Genomic DNA, 18,073 nt, shown 5'->3' with positions numbered 1-18,073 from the left:
GTCGACCTTCCTGACATAAAACCATGCTGTTTACTTGTGAGAAACTGCTGTACAGAACTTGACAATACCTTGTGCATCGCTGTCTCAAAAAGCTTGGAGGCAGCACAAAGTAGAGAAACTGCCCTATAGTTTTTTGCATCAGATTTGGTGCCCGATTTGAAGATGGGGCGCACTCGAGAAATTTTCCACTTACGAGGAAATGTGTTTGTGTTTAGACAGTGATTGAATACCGCGGTTAAAACAGGAACAAAAATGCTACTGAATGTTTTTAAAATAGCGGGAGGTATTCCGTCAGGGCCACACGAAAGCGACGGTTTCATGCGCCTTAGACTCTGGAGCACCAACTGCTCGTCCAATTGTACTAAGCTAGGACCCTGTACATTATTTAACATTAGGTTTATTTCGCTGTCATCGCGCTGGCCATATGTAGTACTAAATTGCTGAGCAAAATGGTTTGCAACATCAAGAACTTCTTCCCCAGAGGAATCAACGAGACGGATTTGCTCATGAGAGTTATTTTTACGGGATCGAATATATTTCCAGAATGTTGCAGGCTGGGAATTAACGCTGCTCTCTACAGAATCGAGATAAGAGCGTTGGTCCCGCTCATAAAGACTTTTACACGTTTTACGGTAGGAGCGGAAGACCTCTTTCCATTCATCAAGCCCGGTTTTCTTATATTTTCTGTGGCTGCGGTCTTTTGACTTAAGGGCGGTACGAAGTTCATTAGAGAACCAAAAGGGGTGTTTGGAACGGCATGGTTTACACTTGGGTATAAACTGATTCATGCCACTTTTGACTATTTCAGTGAACCGCTCGACCTGCGCATCGCAATCTGGGAGTTCTTGAATTTGCAACCAATCGAACGAAGAAAAAAAGTTATACAAACCAATGTAATCACCACGGGCATAACAGTAGGGAGCGAATTCATTATTCTTCAGTGTAGCACTGCAACGCTGAATCGAGACGTGAGCAGACACTAGAAAAGGAGGATGATGCTTGTCGGGCTTGACAAAAGAGATGTCAGACAACGATACACGCGCGCTTTGAATGTCTGAAAAGCAAAGATCCAAGATATGTTGAGAGCTGTTTTCGATATTATTAAGTTGCACCAAGGATGTGAAATCTACGAAGTCTAAAATCATGCTGGATTTTTGCTGTACGTAATAATTGTAGTGTTGATAATAATAATAATAATAATAATAATAATAATAATAATAATAATCAATCAATCAATCAATCAATCAATCAATCATGTTTATTTACGTGCCCAGGAACAGCCAGAGGCCTGGGTGCTGGCGCACGGATAGTTACATGAAAACAAAATACAAGAAACATATTGAAAGAAATAAACAAGCGACAACACACACAAATTGAAGTAGCGAAAATTACAGAAATAAAGCACAGGCGGAGCCTGGGTACAGGTAAAAAAGAAAAAGAAGATGCCTTTGTGGCTCAGCTTATTATAATGAATACACAACAAGCAGAGAACAAAGTTTAACAGTAAGACGACAAGAACAATGACAAAGTATAGAGACAAATGATAAGACAACCATGATAAGTAAACAGTTTCAAAAACAGGCAACTATAGTGGTTAAACAGAACCACAGAGAAACCAAATTTCAGCAATAAAAAAAAGAAAAACGAACGACAGAGATATCATAGATGTTTAACATACTGTGTTCAACAAAGCAGTACGGTAAATTGTAAAGGAGCTTTGAAAGATGTCAAGGCGTTCAGAGAAGCGGTTGTAGCAATTCTGTATTCTGCGCACAGGAGAATGATTGGAGTTGCGCGCAGCGGTCAAGAAAGGGCGATGCGACCTGGTGGGCCTCTGTGGAACACTAAACTAATAATAATAATAATAATAATAATAATAATAATAATAATAATAATAATGACGATGATGATGATAACAATAACAATAATAGCAACAACAAGTTTTACCAAAACTGGGGGACAGGGGAAAGGAAGTGGGAGTCTTCTGGGATTCCTTCCCTCAGATGGCGGCCTGCAACCCTTGGGCGCGAGCGGCATCTTGGGCCAGTTGGACGACCTTGAGTTGTGCTTCGTGATCCGAGCTAAGCAAAAATGTCGGTAACTTCGCACGAGGCGACATTCCGTTCCCTGTAGCTACAAGCAGAGTCCTTCAATGCCTTTCTGGCCATGAAACTTCGCCATCACGCTATGGAGAGCTTCGTACGCTGCCGCGCCGCGGCGTTGGTGTTGATCGGAGGGCAGCCGGGGCGTGGTCAGAGCGCGTTTGACAGGGAACGGGCCACGGAGTAAGATAAAACAGACGCTCGCCGCCTTGTCAGCAGTGCGCTTTCGCTTTACGTGTCGTGGGCTGCTCAAATGGACTTATCATTTTGTGAGTGGCGAAAAAATTTGGTGCGAACGGGCATGCTGCTACTGCGTTCCTGCCTGGCGGTGTGGCCGTGTGGCTACAGTGCAGCGGCGGCCGCCCGATGCCCTCCGATCTGCGGTGGCGCCACTCGCGGTAGCCGTTGTCCCCGTACGAAACTTGGCCAGGAGTTTCATGACCAGGGAAGCATTGAAGGACTCTGCTACAAGCCAGGCGTTTCCTGTGTAGGCTGGTGCCATCTACCGGTTCGCTTTGAACACTACCGCTATTCTCTTGAGCAACTGCTAAACGGAGCCCGCCACTCGACCTGTGTGGCCTTGAAAACCAGTTTTTGGTTTTGACGGCGACGGCCTGGTTCGAGCCTCAGCGTGGTGAAGAACTTCTTGCAATTTTTTGTGTTCTAAAAACTTTTTCTGCGGCATATCCTACGCGTTGTTTCCTTTAATCAGGGTGATTTGGTATCTTTTAGGTCGGTTTAGATACGGGCCGCAGCCTATGACCCCATTTAACTAACGTTCTGCATCGCACTGAAAGTGCCGGGCTTGTACCTGCGTAGAAACAGAATATCGCCCGCACTGTGATGGTTAGAGCCCAAATCACGCGAGTGAATGTGGCTCACTGTGTGCACCACGTGCAGCGATCTTTGTACAGTTCGGGATACATATGTGGCAGAATGGTGCAGATTAGGGAATACAGTAGCCTGTAGCGGTCACTTCGTCGTCAACCGCAAGCGCCCACCATCATCATCATTGGTCGCTTTCTACATCGTCAGCAGCGCGTGGCCTAGACACACAGCACGAGCCTCGCGCGAGAGGGAGAACAACCAGGCTTCTACGCTGCTCGGCCGCAATCTACGGGCGCTCCCGGTACGGAGTCTCTTGTCGCCACCGAATCTCTTGTGTAAATAAATGTAGGCCCTGCCGCACGACCACATCGGCGCCTACAAGCCTGTAGTTGACGTCTAGTAAGCGTAAGATGTGCTGCGCGGTATATTTCTTGCGCTCTATGAGACAGTGTTGCGTGATGTCCCGGTAGGTCCCGGTAAGCTGTGGACAAAGTTTGCATAGAGCAATGTACTCTATGGGAAACAATAAATTTATTCGAACCGGGTGTACGTACGTCCCTGCTTGTAATTGTCGGAGTGTTATTTCCTGAGTTTTGCTGAGGGATGGCGAAGGGCACGGGGATGTTTGGTGGTGCGGTAAAATTGAGTAATGTCCTACAGGTGAGAAGTGGCGTCGGAGCTGCGGTGACCTCGGGGGCGGAGATCCATGGGCTGGTGTCCAGATTATTTGAATGCTGCGCATGCATCCGAGCGGCCTGTACCGACTGTAAGATTCGTTCGTTTGGTGTGGAGATCCTGCCAATTTCGCAGTTTAGTGGAGCTGTTTTGGAACATCCCACGATCAGTTTTAGCCGTGATTGCGTACTTGCCTTCCTTATTTCGTATTTTTTTTGTCGCTTTAGAGCGCTCTGGACCACTCTAGAAGGCGGCTGCGCGTTATAGGTGCGTTTTACTTAATAAAATAACTGCGTTTTACGGATAAGTGTGCTTTACTCCACTACGTAAGCTGTTAGCAGAACGTTTCCTGGGATCGTCGTGGGTCACGTTACGTCAGAAAATGCTCCCGCCTTATTTTCGAGAAGGTGCTCCAGATGTGAGAATTAGCGCATCATAGGTCGTGTGACCTTGTAGCCAATGAAGCGCACTTTTTTCAGAATCCGACAGCGATACCTCGGCGTCGCGCATGCTCAATAGCGGACGTGCGCATGCCGTTACCGGGTATGTGTAAGCAGGGTAGGAGCGCGCTTGCTGCCTTACTTCAGATTCAGGCGACGTCTGCTCTACCAAGGATCGTCCGCAGACGCGAAGCAACACCTGCTTCTTATCGAAGGGAGCTTTTAACGCGTAAGCGTAAGCGTCGATGTAGAGCGGAGATCTGTCCCACTGTTCTTAGAAGCAGCCAGAAAAAAAAAAGACTTCGTCAGCATAGACGTCTCCAGGAGTCCTAACCTTCAAGGTCAACTGTACGTACAGACGGCGAATATGGTTCTCAAGACTGGTAGGCTGGTTGGAGTGTGAGCTCACTACCGCGAAGGATAATCGCATGATTTCTTCTTGTCGTCTGACGCTTCTGACGGTGACGCTGGATGCGATTGTCCTGGGATTTTTAAATGTCCCGACTAAATGTGTTCACGCAGGCACGCACAAATATTACGAAACATGTACTGCTAAGGGCGTTTCATGCCAAAACGTCTACTCACTGCATTGTCAATTTTTCGTGTTCTGAATTGTACCGACGCATGCGTATACAAACGCTGCGCATTTCAGCCCAATGAGCGGCGTCATTTGAAATAGAACTTTTCCACATTTTTCCATTTGTATTATTTTCTCCCTCGAGTACTGTCCGCCTCATTAACGCAAGGAGCTGTAAACCTTAAAAACTTTTTTACTTCTGTATTTACAACACTGGCCCGACATAAATACCATGCACTGTTAACAAGGAGATGTCCAAGTGCACATTCCAAACATACATGCTTTATTCGTACGAAAAACCTCTCTAAATAAGACAAAACATGAACGTAATCACAAGCGGAAGCGTCTCTGCGACGATTGCTGCCATTGTTTGGTCGCTGCCATGCGCGGTGCGCGAAGTTCGTAGCTTGGTTCTCATTCTTCCACAACAGTCTGCGCCGAGCCTTCGATGTTGAACAGTTCCCGGCAATTGAAGATGGCCATAACGTTGCGGGGGCCGGCCTTCGTGGGAACGAAGGTTTCCCGGTGCACCCATTCACCGTGGGCTGGCACATTCCTGCAGGGTTAGAGCATTCAAGGAGTCCGTTTAGGAACTATTCCACGTTGCGATGGGGTCAAAGCAAAGAGCTACACCTGTGCTAGCAGGCTTGCCGTAGCGGAGGTCTGCGGACTAATTCAGATCACCTGGAGATCTTGAGCATGCGCCCAAATAGCATGTAGAAACTGTGCTTCGAACCAGAAACAAAATTCTTGCCCACGAAAATGCAGAAGTATCTAAGACTTAACTCAGTTATGCGGCGTGCAACCACTTATTTCTGTTTAATGAAATCATAAGGATTGCCCTCTTTTTTTTATTTTTTCTATGCACGCTCGCGATCTTGAAAACAATTTCCACCTTTCGCAGCTACGCAATTAAGCTTTGAATGCGTGAACGCCCGTTTGGGGGGGGGGGGGGGGGTGTTGTAGTTGAGGGAGGCATCAAGAAGCTGTTGAGGGAGATAAACAGTCGATTGTAATTAGTACCATGCATCTTTAAAGAATCCGTTACCCTCAGCAGGTCCGCATGTTTTCTTCTTTGTGTGTGCGTCACTACACTTACAGCGGCGTCTCAGATGGCTGTGGTCAAATTAACGCTGCTTAAACTGCTTCCGCAAATTATATGCATTACACCTAACACGCAAAAAAGGCATAAAAGTATATTGCCTTATTCAAGCAGCCAGTAATTCTTAAGTCAACGTAACACCAACTCAGAAATAAACGCATTTTTCATTTGTTCCGGCTTTCACACCAATGAACCATGCACGTATTATCGGCGATGTTCAGAAGAAAAAAAAACGCTTTTTAAACGCTTGAAGGTTTTGGAACTAGAGTTCCAAATTCTGAATACACGTGCTCCTATAGAACCAAATTTGCAAAACCCGAAGACATATAAGCACTTCTTATGAGTTGTGAGGGCTAAAACATTCATGTCCAGTCCCTCTAGTTTGCGGTGCGAGTATTGTTTTGGAGTTAGCCTACGGGCTTTGTTTTCGAGTCTTGCGATTAAATTGGTGCGGGTTATTTCTTATAATGTGTAGGATAGCATGTTGGCTCTAGACCGGAATCGTTTGGACGACAGTGATAAGAATTCTGCTGACGCGCAGCCTCCTGGCTTGCTTAGTCACGGCGTGTGCTTCATGAGGTGTGTCTGCCGCAGGACGCTGTAGGCACCAAGGCTACTTAATGCTCTCACATTAACACCTCGCAAACCAAGAAATATTGACTCCGTGCACGTGCCCCTCCCCCCCCCCCCCCCCTTTTCTTTTTAATGCGTGCGCCGAAGTCTCCTTCGCAAGATTCTTGTATTTCGCCTCCATTAGAAATTCAGCTCCACTGTGGCTTTTAAGCATCCGCTTACACCGCACATGAAGGTTACGTATCAGAATGGTCATGAAACAGTAGATGTACACAGTTAAGGCCCGATTTCCCCGGCCGCCACATTCAAACACTGAAGGCTCCGCCCTTAAAGGGACTCTGGACACTCCCCAGGTGATGGTTGAATTCGCCCAATAATACGAGGGATGGCTAGAAGCATTTGAGACAAACGTGAGCCTTGTATGCGTAATTAAATTAAATTGTCGACCGTAATGTGAATGTACTCACGAAAGATGAACAATGTGCGCGCTTGTAACACCGGGGCCTTCGACAGAGAGAGTGCAGTCCTGAAGGGGCACATCCAGGGGATTTGTGAAGCGCATAACAAGCCCGAAGGGCTTGCCGACTTTTACTGGCCCTTCAACCTGAAAAGAAAAAAAAGTAATTGATGCGGATGAACTGGTGCGCCAGGTATGCCCCGTGTGAATTTTGAAAAACCTGATAGCACGAATACGGAAAAGGATTTAAAATATATCGGGTATGACTGTATACCAATAGCATAAACAAATGACGACTAATCGCAAATCAGCTTACGTCAAGATGGGTCCACCGACGCAGCCCTGTTGAAAATACACGTAGCTGATAAAATATTTCATTTGATAAATTGCACATGTTGCCGAACATAATTTTGGACACTTCTACGATAACTTTAAGCACACATACGTCGGAAGGCTTTCACACCAAGTGATGGTCATAGTACGTCAGAAAGCATACCTGAATATTCAGCTTCGGTTTAGTGATTGTGAAGTCGTCCTCCTCGGACCACGTCTGCCTCGTCTCCTGGACGTTGGCGATGACGTAGATCTTCACCATGGCGTAGTCGACCAGTTTGTCGAGATACTCCCTAGGGTCCACGGTCAGCGACAATACCTCCTCTGGAATAAAACCAGACAAGGTTAGAACCGCTTTAGCACCTGCCACGCTGTCATATACATTAACAAGAAAGCTCCACCCTTTGCCTTTTCTGCATTCCGTTAACGGCTCTCCACTATCACCGGTTGTAAGTTATAAATATCTGGGCGTCATAATTACTTCCGACCTGAGCTGGAACGAGCATGTCATGTACGTCCAGAAAAAGGCCATGCGGAAATTAGGATACCTAAGACGGTCATTGAGGAGATCAACACGTGAAATAAAATTGATGGATATGCATGAGGGCGTGCGCGGTGACATCAAAACGAAGCGGTGATAGGAATCGTTTGGTCCCACATTTTTCTCCAAAAACGCGTGTTATCATGGTCAATTGCAGTGAAAATAAGATAATATTTTCTCTGCGTTATTAATTATGTTTTCCATTTTAGAAGCATTTGCGCCATAGCAGAGTGTGTTTGAAAAGCGCGAGTTTCTCATTAAGCAGGAACTCGGAAGCAATTGGTCGAAAGAAATCCTTGAATACCGTACTCAGACAGCTGTATATTACATACTTTTATATTACATATAAAAGCTGTATATTACATACAGAGAAACTTGGCGCCTAGCGAATACTTGGAGAGCCTAGGTTTTTTTTTCTTTTTTTTTTCAGTATATTCTGCCTATCCAGTAGCTTTCTTTCAAGTTATACTTTTAAATGCTAAACCATTTCTGGTGCGTCGGGCATTGCCGAGAATTCAACGACTCATTCGACGATTGCTCACACAGAAGCGCCTTGTCACGTCGAAAACGTAACTTCAAGAAAGCGGATAACACGAGTAGTCTCGTCGTGCAACAAAGTTAGTGCAGCGAACGAAACGCCCGATCGGTCTCATTGAGTCGCGCAGAAACTGTGACTCGTAAGTTTCAATGCTGGGCTAGTTTGTCGAACGAATAGCGCAGCCATGTTCTCAGGGAAAGCAGATCCGCTAAAACCATTTCACAAAGGCGCAGGGCACCACCTCACAGAACTATTTAAAGTTTTGAAGTAAGTTTACCAAATAACGTGACCGCTAAAGCTCCAGAGATTTCGTACGTATCATAGACTGATCATACGTTCGTCCAGCGCATGAACTGTTACGGCGCTTTAGGTCCTTCAGGTAGCCGAAGAAATAAGCAGGGACTCCATGTGGTGCACCCAGTCCTCGCGGTACTTGTGAGTTGTCCCGGAGCCCTGTGGCGCCACACGGGAGTTCATTTTGAAGCCTTCCCCGACGCATCCTCCACAACACTAATTGCGACTGACACGCCTGAGGGAAAAATCGCACTTGGGTCCCTCTCTCCATCGCGGACTGCTGCTGCTAAACGGCCCCTATTGTTGCGGCTCTCCCATATGCGTGGATGGCCGTTACAGAAATTCCATTGACGTCCCTATTGGCCACAAAGGGAGTTCACGGGGACGGTAGGTTGAGGAGGTCGTTATGTATTCATTTCTGATTACACAGCGCAAATCCTGCGAGAACTGACACAGTGCACATCGTCTTCGTTTATCTTCGTCTGAGCTGCGCTGTTTAATCAAAAATGAATGCAAATAAGGTATGTAATTAGGGCTCTAACTTCAAGTTAGCTTTTGTCACGGGAAGTTCGCATCGACAGTTTTCAGTAGCTATACCGCTATATGTTCAATCACCCTCCGCTTTGTGAGGAAACGTAAAGTAGCCGATCTTTTTCTCGCGAATTTAAAGACACACCCTGAAAAAGATAAAGCTTGACATATAGCCACAGCCAGGTTGTTCTAGTCTAAAGCTACGATACGTGCACGCCTGTTCATGCGTACTTTAGTTCCTGCCCCTCAATTTGATCGTGATTAAACCTGGCGTGTTAGTTCCATGTAATAAATTTATCTTCATGTCAAAATTTTCTCTGAAAAATAGGGAACGGTCATAATTTAATTGCGTTCTTTTTTACGCTGGCTGAACACCATAAAATAAAAATTGGTTCTGCAGTGCTCGTAGCGGAATGTCGGAGTTTTGTCGGGAGGCTTGCACATATGGAAGCCGCTCTGAGGAAGCCGGCCTGCACACCTTCGTGCGGCTGCAAGACGAAGGTGGCCTTGTCGCGCTTGATCTTGCGCGCCAGAATGCCCGTGTAGTAGACGGACGAGGCGGAGAGCACGGCGTTGACGGTGCGCTGCTCGTCGCTGTCGTTGCGCATGCTGACGGTGACGCTGAACGGCTCCCCAATCATGATGTTCTCGATGTCCTGCAGCTTCAGCGTCACATCCTGCTTCGACTCGCTTGGAAGCTCGAACAGCACGTCCAGGCCGCCGCTGCGCGCCGCGTTCAACACGGCCATGCGCTCCTCGTCCGTACCTGCGCGCATCGCGGGACACTCAGTTGTTTCCGAAGCCAATCGGATACATTCCCCTCTTCCTCCGCCTTTTTGCCTGCTTCGCCCCCTTTCTGACTTCGCTGCGCCGTACGAGTTCGAAAATTCCCTCCAGGTAGTGTACTATAAGCACACCGGTGGCCACTGCTACTACGACCCTTTTGGGAAGCCGCCGGTCATGGCCGAAGGGTCTAAGGGCGACTATAGGAATTATCACAGTGGTGGGGCAACGTACGTAAAGCAACCGAAGGACCTTTTCAGATAATGTGATATCAACCTGGTTTGGTCTAGTTAAACTATGCCGGTGTAGCTGCCAACATACATCACTGAATCGAGCCATTGCAGCTCATTCCCCAAGATTTTGTTCAGCTAAGCAGAATGTCGTTGGTTTGATACCCGGCCACAGAAGGCGCGCCTCATGACCAAGGGGTTGATTCGGTGCGTAAGACCTCGAAATTAAGTCTTGCCGCTCATGAAGAGAAGAATCGTTGTTGACTCCCGTCACACTTCAGTTGCATTCGTTAACAAGATTAGTGCAAGCATTGGGTTGAGGCAATGTACAACCAGAGGCAACCTCCCACCCAAGGCTACTATTACGGAGGGGCATTTAGGTCTGATGAAACGTGTATTACACTCCTAACTGAAGGTGTGGGGCATCGCTTGGTTACGGCACATGCGCGCGCGCACGCGCGCACGCACGCTCATACAGACATTAATATGTGCACATTTCGCTTACAAAAAAAATCCCACTCACACTAACGTCCTTTCTGCGATTTGTCTATAAGGGCAGGCGAACATCATGTTCCAAATTATTTAACTTCGCCTGCACTATATCTACAAAAATGTATTTACCTTTTAATTATTGATTCTAGGGCACATTCTGTAATAGTAAACTGTAGCTATGTAATTACACTCACTAACCCACTTCATAAAAACCCCGAAACCGGCTCGTGGCACCTATAGCTCACATTAAGCATTTGACGCAAATATTTGTAATACGAAATACGTGGTACGCGTAATGTGAGATGTGGAGTATGCTCACCCATCATTGCGAAAGCCGCTTATGCCCACGTAAACCAATAAACCAACCGAGAAAATGCACTAGCTTCAGCCTGCATGTTAATCATATCGGCAGTATTGTTCCTGACGCCGACCATGGTGCGAACAGCAACGCGAAATCGCCTGTCCGTCAGTAAAATCACTGGCACCTCGCGACAGACACCTGCCTCATCCGCAAGGCTACGCATGCGCGACGGATGTTGGATGTTAGGCGTGATGGAGCGGCTGCATGCGTGTGTATGTTCCAGGGTGTAACAATGGCCACCTGAAAAAGCTCAAGTGTTCGCTTGCACATCCAGACACTTGCCTTCTTTGTTCTTGTAGGAGTCGGTAATGTCTTCGGAATCTCCCATGCCCTCCTGGATCTTCACGTTCGGTTTCTTTGTCAAGACCCCGAGGCCAACACTGCAAATCATGCGTCGGTTTAAAAACAGCGAGAGGTGCCAATTCTTCGGCAGTTGAAGCGTTTGCATGGATTATAAAGTCGCAAGGCCTACACAAATAATGTTTATCAGGCACTTGCGAAATAAGCGCAGAACATTAGGCAGACCTCTTAGTTATATGCGATAAGAAATCAATTCATAAACTAATATAAGTCTCAGTATGTTGAACAAATGGCACAGGCAACCAAACACACGTCTACAGCCATAAACAATTAGAAGGGATACGATAAACGAGGTCTTCAGGAGTAATAATTATACTGGCGTGACACGGACGCTGCAGCATACTGCCCGACGACTATCGCTTCGAGGAGCACAAACGCACTGGTAAGTGAGGGTCTTGTTGCGCCTCCAACCGAAAGCGCTTTCCGGGTCCTCTCTCCAGTGGATGATGTCGGCGTTGACCTCGGCGAACACAAACGGGGAATCGTACATGTAGCCGATCTCGCCTTTCTTCACTGCCAGTACAGAGCATGGCCCCACCTGATAGAAGCCTTAAAAAAGATAAAGAAAATAAAACGGGAATTATCCCAAATTTTCAGCAAGCCGCTCTAGAGAAAGACAGCTTTCGTACACATTTCCAGTCACCCCGTCTCAACCTGATTACGTAACAGCAACCTGACTTTAGCAGTATAATTTCGATGCTTTAAGATTTTATCAAGGGAGAGATGGAAACCGATGGTACATTTTCCTTTCCTTTTCCCACGTCGTCTCTACAATAAATTATCGCGGCAGTGAGTGTTCAATGTTGGTGGGAGAGAATACTAACGTGTTCGTGGTGCAATAACTTAACAAAACGCAGCTTGTAACCAGCATTGCAAATACGGGTGAAAGCAAGCAGCAGTAAAAAATGGGGCCGAGTTGGTGGATGCCAAATATCTAGCGCGCAGACACCGTGTGGTGGTGCCCGTACCGTCACTGGTTTCCTGAGGCGTAGCATCAATGGCCTGCCAGCCACCATAGCCTGGTGGGAGGTCCTTTCGCGCCATCCACACCTCGTTCCATACGTGGAAGTTCCTGCAGGTAACAAACACTTTAGAGTCCACAACCATGCCCCAATTGCATACAGTTTTCTTACGTGAGCACGTTGCACGTGTTATTCGGCGCTTTTAATTGGTCCCGAGTAGATTTTTTCTCGTGCACAGTGTGTTCATGAACGTGGCTGTGTTCGTGGCACACTGATCAGCAAGCCTATCCCGTCATGATTGTAGTTTAGCGACGCAATGAGCTGCGGGTGCTTCTGTTGCAGGTGCTACGTGAAGAGTAGACTCACCAGATTGAATCTCTGGAGTATTTCTTGAGCTCTTCGCCGTCCTTGTCAAAGTAACGGTCAACGGTGATGCTTTCGTCCGTGTCGTGAGCCGATGCATAGCAAGTGACCGGACGGCAAGGGATTCCAAGCGCTCGACACACTGCAAAGTTCGAACGACTGTATTGAGAACAAGCGGCTGCACTCTCAGCCATTCTCACTATCCCGCGCTAAACACGAAAATTGTCTATGTCATGCTGAGCACCATCAATAATTTTTTTGAGGGGATAACCCGGGTAGGCGAAGGGCAGGGTGGTGTGGAGAGAAAATGGCCAAGTATGAAAGCGGAGAGGGAGATGCCCGCAACGTCTTCTGCCTCCTAGTGCGGCAGCAGTGAAGCAGAGGGTGAAAAGAAGGATCAATTGTCAGCTAACCAACGCGATAACCGAAATTGAATCACGGAAAATAAGCTCATAAACTCTATCACATTTTAAAAACAAATATACTCTTAGTCACACCTTCCCATTTAACAGCTTAAGAGAATGTTTGGACTTGAAGAAACACAAATGTGCGGTTTTTCATGACATATTTGACGGAAATGAGGGAAGGGTGTTGCCAGCGGATTGCGACTACACTATATGGGTTACTGCAAATAATCTTATAGAGTGCATGACATTTCACATAAACAGCGAGAACCACTGTAATTCCGTTTGTGCTGAAGGCCTATGCGGCCAGGTGGACATTATACCCACTGTCGGAATAATAAGCCGGAATAATTATCGGAATAATTAGCCAGCAGAATAAATTTTTATTCAAGTGGTTCATAGCACAATGTGAAATTTAGAAATCTGAGACAAGCGTAATCAGCAAACCTACCCCACTTGAAGCCTGAATCTGGTGTTAAAGACATACTACCACAAATTTGTCCTTCGATTAGGCATTTCCCCCAAATTTGGAGAATTTGGCCTGCATACGACCCCGCTAGTCTTTCTCCTCTAATTAACATCTAGTCGACCCTGAAATAGCGTGAGTTCCAGCACCACAACATACCCAAATCGCTAAGTACTGCGACTTGTACATTACGTTTTTTAAACGACGGTTGCCAGCACCCAATCAAAGTTTCCGCTGGCAATCACAGCTCCTCTTCTTGTAAGCTGAACGAGAGATGGCACGGAAATGTTCACCTCCTAAAAAAGTTAAACTCCCGCCAGCTGCAATGATAAGCACCATTCACAACACTTTCCCCATACGGCATTCATCAACTCATACAAAGCTGTGCAGTAGGATATAACAAACGCATTTGCATCTCGTAAAATATCTTAGATAATGAGCAGCTTAATTATAGTAATGCCCTTCTCCTGAAAATAGGTGGGGGCGTGGAGTTGTGGGGGGGAATAATTTCAGTAATAACAGCTTTTTCTTCAATACCGTATACACCTGTGAGGGGTGTTTTCGTCTTTCACGGCATGTGATGTATGCCTGGACCAGAGAAACTTTTGTCCGTACATACGCCACGCAGTTTACCCACCACAACTTTATCCTGATCCTTATATAGTCTTCCGGCTATAGGGTGCACCGTATGGGAGGCTGCGGGATTGGTTCCGCGCAACGGCGTCCCTTTTACAGATGCAGGCGAAACGAAAAATCGCCTGTTTGATGCACCTTAAAAAAACTTGGGAGGCCTGACTTAATGCGAAGCCGTCCTCTGCAGCGCACATGACCTCAGCCGGCGCGTTTCTTCGGCGTGTAGAACGTCAAGGCTTAGACTTAAACACCACCCGGTAAAAAGTGTGGATGTAAGTAAGACATGCAGCCTTGCGGCATTGTCGCCTTTTCAGCAGTTAATTTCAATTTGAATCCAAGCGATGCCCTAATTCTCTATTTTTACAGGCTTCAAATGTGCAAAACATGTACGTGCAAAATAAGACTAGCCTGAAGATTTCAAGAGGACATTTTCCCCCTCTTTGCGTTTCTGACAATGCCTGAGAAATCTCGCCCTAGTTGCACTCATGTCACCAAAACGATGCCTGAAGTTGATATCAGCAAAGATTGTTTTGAATCGAACACCTTTGTACTATTCAGAAAAATATAACGTCGGCAAAGTAATTATGGTCATAATTTATGATCAAAAGTGGACACTTTTTTTCTCAGGCTTAACTGGTCTCCGTTTTTACACAGTTTGTATCAGTGTTTATGTTTCCAGTCAGCAAAACTTCACAAAATGAATTATTAGAGGTGTAGTTGATAAAAGAAAAAAAAGGTAATTGGTAAAAAGGGGATGCAAAAGTAGTAAAGCTGTTTTATCCATCGATGCCCGAGGGCTCCTTCCGGACGTAAACGGAGAGATCTTGTCTCAAGTTGGCAGCGCTGCGCACCGCGTCGTATGCTAATCAAACTTCCCTATTAGCCCGTGTTCGAAATTCCCCTATCCTTCCGTCGATAACACACCATACGTTGTGCTTAACGTATTTTCCTTCCGACATTCTGGCTTCGGTTGTTTCGTTTGCCTCAAAAGATACCTGCAGCGTCGATTTTGCTATCTGTAAGCGACTTGAAACTTGCTAAGGGCGAAGGGGGAAAGGCGCTTGATTAATATATTGACGCTGCATTGCGCCTTGGGCCGCGCTCGACTTGTTTTGTATGTGCACTTAAAATTCAGTTGGAATTCAGCGCATACGGAGTGTTCTTATCCCCGTCTCCGACCTTCATGCGCCTAGCGTTGCGCATTTAGACGACGCATTACAGACTTCGCAGCCACATGAGTTAGCGGATTAGCTCACTTGACCCGGGGCTCCCAACGTGCAGCGACAGAATAAACCGGCAGGCCTCACATGAGCGTTTTATCCGAGAGAAACACCCGTTAGTGTATAGGTGAGCCGAAAGCTTCCAGTGAGCGAGAGAACGCACTGACCTCCTTTTCGCAGCGGCAAGTGCGCGGGTCAAGGCAAATACCCCCGCGGGCAGCCTTCTGGCACTGCCCGACTCACCTGTGTTGCACACGCCAGAGAACACCCAGCACTGCCCGAAATTAACAGACTGGCCGCCGTTCTTCACGTACTGCTCGAGGATGGCGCTGCTGCCCGTCCACATCCAGGGCGCTGTGCCGTCTTCGTAGTTACCGGACCAGTTGCCCGTGACCACGCCGCCATCGTCGGCGCTGTTCACCTGTGCAACAAGAAAAACTCCGCGATGTTTAAACGCCCCCCATCGAACGGGCTGGTAAGGCAGTTCTCAATCACGTCGGTGGGAGCACCAAAAAGCTCCAATGTGTGCGCTGAGACAACGAAGCTTAAATGCCGATAAACTTGCAAACACACATAATACCGATACTACTGCTCGCATTCATTCAGTGGCGACACTAATAACCCACGAACTTCACCACTGAGTACTCTGAATGTGGCAACGTCATAATTAGGGGGATCGCGAACCGTGAAGATCACCTCTATAGTTTTGTACACCAGGTAACATGCCAGAAAAATAACGTAACATGTACTGAAAGGTTAGCGAATCAAACGAAAGGTATTAGTATTTGTGAAAAAGAAAACGGACAGGTGGTGTCGGATGGGTGAGCAAGGCTGAGTGGCCGATGTTCTTAAGGGTGGGTGAGCCTGGCAACCGTGTAGAGCAGTTAGCTCGGGATGCTAGACCGCCCCCATACAACTAAGCAAATATTTCATCTTAGCACGCTTAAGTGCCTGTATATGTATACAGTCAAGCTACAGCAAGCAAGGCGGCTGGGTTTACTGATTCTATCTTCCCTACTGCCAGAAACACGAGCACCAGCTGAAATTCGGATCATTGTACCACCGAGCGCCAGAACGGTGCCTAAAAGTCGTATTTACGTCTGGTTGAGCATTACAAAAAGGAAAGACAACCTTTACACGCTGCTTTGCCAGTTAACGCCTTCGATAGCTGCATTCTAGCAAAATATATGCGCCCAGTATACAATGAAGCGATCGGCTAAGTTCGTACGAAAATAACCTCGCCCATTTGCGTGTTACCTATCACCACATCTGCAAACACACAGCGGGTACTGAATACCCTGTGGATTAGTCACTGACAGCAGAGGTCTTCTACTTGCTACCAACTCCCTGGCAGGAGAGACGATGAGCATCCCTATTTATGATATCCCCGAAGAAATTAGCTCCGGCAGTTCTTACTGTCAAAATCTGGTGAACAAAAAGACGAATAAATCTGATTAAGAAACCTAAAGTAATAATGGCGTTGAACGTCATACTTACATCGCTATCGATGGTTCTTGGTGGCTCATGAAGTCAACGCAAAAACTCGTTTTCTCCGTCTTTGTTAACTTGATCGCTGGTGGCGGACCGTCGGCTTTTTTTTTTTTTTTTGGACGGATGCAGAGGTCACGGAATTTGACAGACACTCATGAGTCCGCGTCACGTTTGCCTACCCAGCCCGTCGCATCGATGACCCAGTGTCTCTCGACGTAAGCAACGCGTAGGTATCACTTGGATTAATGGGTGTTAGTGTCTGATTGTTAACCTTGGCCCGTGCCATGGGTTGAGGTATGGCTAAATATTAATAACCGATAACCTCTCCGCCTGCCTTCTTTATCGTGCTGTCCCTCTCTGGACGGCTTGTGGCTTTCACGGGCAGGTGTTGTAACGAAAAAAAAAATGGTTTCATATCTTCCCTATCTATGTTCGTAACTGCACGTGGTAACCGCGCCTCAAAGTGTATGCACCTCCGTGTAGCGCCCCCAAAGCAGGGGTCAAGTGAAGGCTTGCTTGTGTCGTGACTTTACAATGTGTAGCTCTTCGAAGGCTTCAATATCTGTCGAGAAGAGAAACCCATTTTGAAATGCTGCCGTTGCTGGCAGTACCAGATGACACGGCGTGTGTGATATTCAGGCACTGCAAACAACGATGTTCTTAAGATAAAGCTAATTTTTATGAATGTTTTTACAGTTTATTTTCTCACAATACCGGCGGCTTCGGCGACGTCAGCATGTTTCTTCAGCATCCTGGGACGTTTAAGGACGTCCTCTTGAACCCCGATATCTCAGAAATGGCTGACCCACGGGCGTCTGATCCATGTAGCATTCTTAGAAGAGTTTAAGCCACGCCGACTCAGTTTCTTCAAGGAATTCAAGAAATGAGCTTAAGTGCGATCAAAATACTTGATGCCATGCAGGAAGCTAGTGAAAGAACAGCCCTTTGTTACTGATCCAATTCAATGGAACCCAGTGCGAGTGTACTGCAACGCCTGCAGCGAACTCGGATGTCGAAGCTCACGCCCACTGGTGAGCTACACGTGGGTCATTGGCGGGACACCGGTAAGTCATCATTGGTGACTATTGAGTGATGGCAGAGCTGCTCTAAAAACGGGAGTACGACAAATAAATTTTACAGCAGCTTCCTCTCGCGCCATTTTTTTCTTTTTTTTTCAAATTTTAGGAGTTTTGTTTATAGCTATAGCGCTATACCTGTAGCGCTGGTGGGCTATGAGGCGCACCGTGGTGGATAGCACCGGAATAATTTTGATCACCTGGGGATCTTGAACTGGCGCCTAAATGTCGACACATGGGC

The 18,073-nt window shown here is 46.8% G+C and overlaps 1 protein-coding gene across 1 annotated transcript in view; it reads right to left on the bottom strand.

Annotated features, from left to right (window-relative positions):
* Nucleotides 1-4,884: 4,884 nt before the first annotated feature.
* LOC144155504 (hemocyte protein-glutamine gamma-glutamyltransferase-like) overlaps nucleotides 4,885-18,073 on the bottom strand; it is a 44,521-nt gene continuing 31,332 nt past the window's right edge. The window contains exons 7-15 of the mRNA XM_077686996.1: nucleotides 15,509-15,686; nucleotides 12,546-12,684; nucleotides 12,186-12,289; nucleotides 11,598-11,766; nucleotides 11,140-11,237; nucleotides 9,470-9,757; nucleotides 7,251-7,411; nucleotides 6,765-6,901; nucleotides 4,885-5,178 (exon numbers count right to left, since the gene is read on the bottom strand). Of these exons, the coding sequence (XP_077543122.1) occupies nucleotides 5,037-5,178; nucleotides 6,765-6,901; nucleotides 7,251-7,411; nucleotides 9,470-9,757; nucleotides 11,140-11,237; nucleotides 11,598-11,766; nucleotides 12,186-12,289; nucleotides 12,546-12,684; nucleotides 15,509-15,686 (1,416 nt within the window). The 3' untranslated portion in view covers nucleotides 4,885-5,036. The remainder of the gene's footprint in view (nucleotides 5,179-6,764; nucleotides 6,902-7,250; nucleotides 7,412-9,469; nucleotides 9,758-11,139; nucleotides 11,238-11,597; nucleotides 11,767-12,185; nucleotides 12,290-12,545; nucleotides 12,685-15,508; nucleotides 15,687-18,073) is intronic.

This window comes from Haemaphysalis longicornis, unplaced genomic scaffold (assembly GCF_048455015.1).
Source record: "Haemaphysalis longicornis isolate Haplotype H1 unplaced genomic scaffold, Haemaphysalis longicornis Haplotype H1 scaffold_1, whole genome shotgun sequence".
Taxonomy (NCBI): Eukaryota; Metazoa; Arthropoda; class Arachnida; order Ixodida; family Ixodidae; genus Haemaphysalis; species Haemaphysalis longicornis.
The sequence above is the reverse complement of the archived record's forward strand: the minus strand, read 5'-3'. Positions and strand labels throughout refer to the sequence as shown.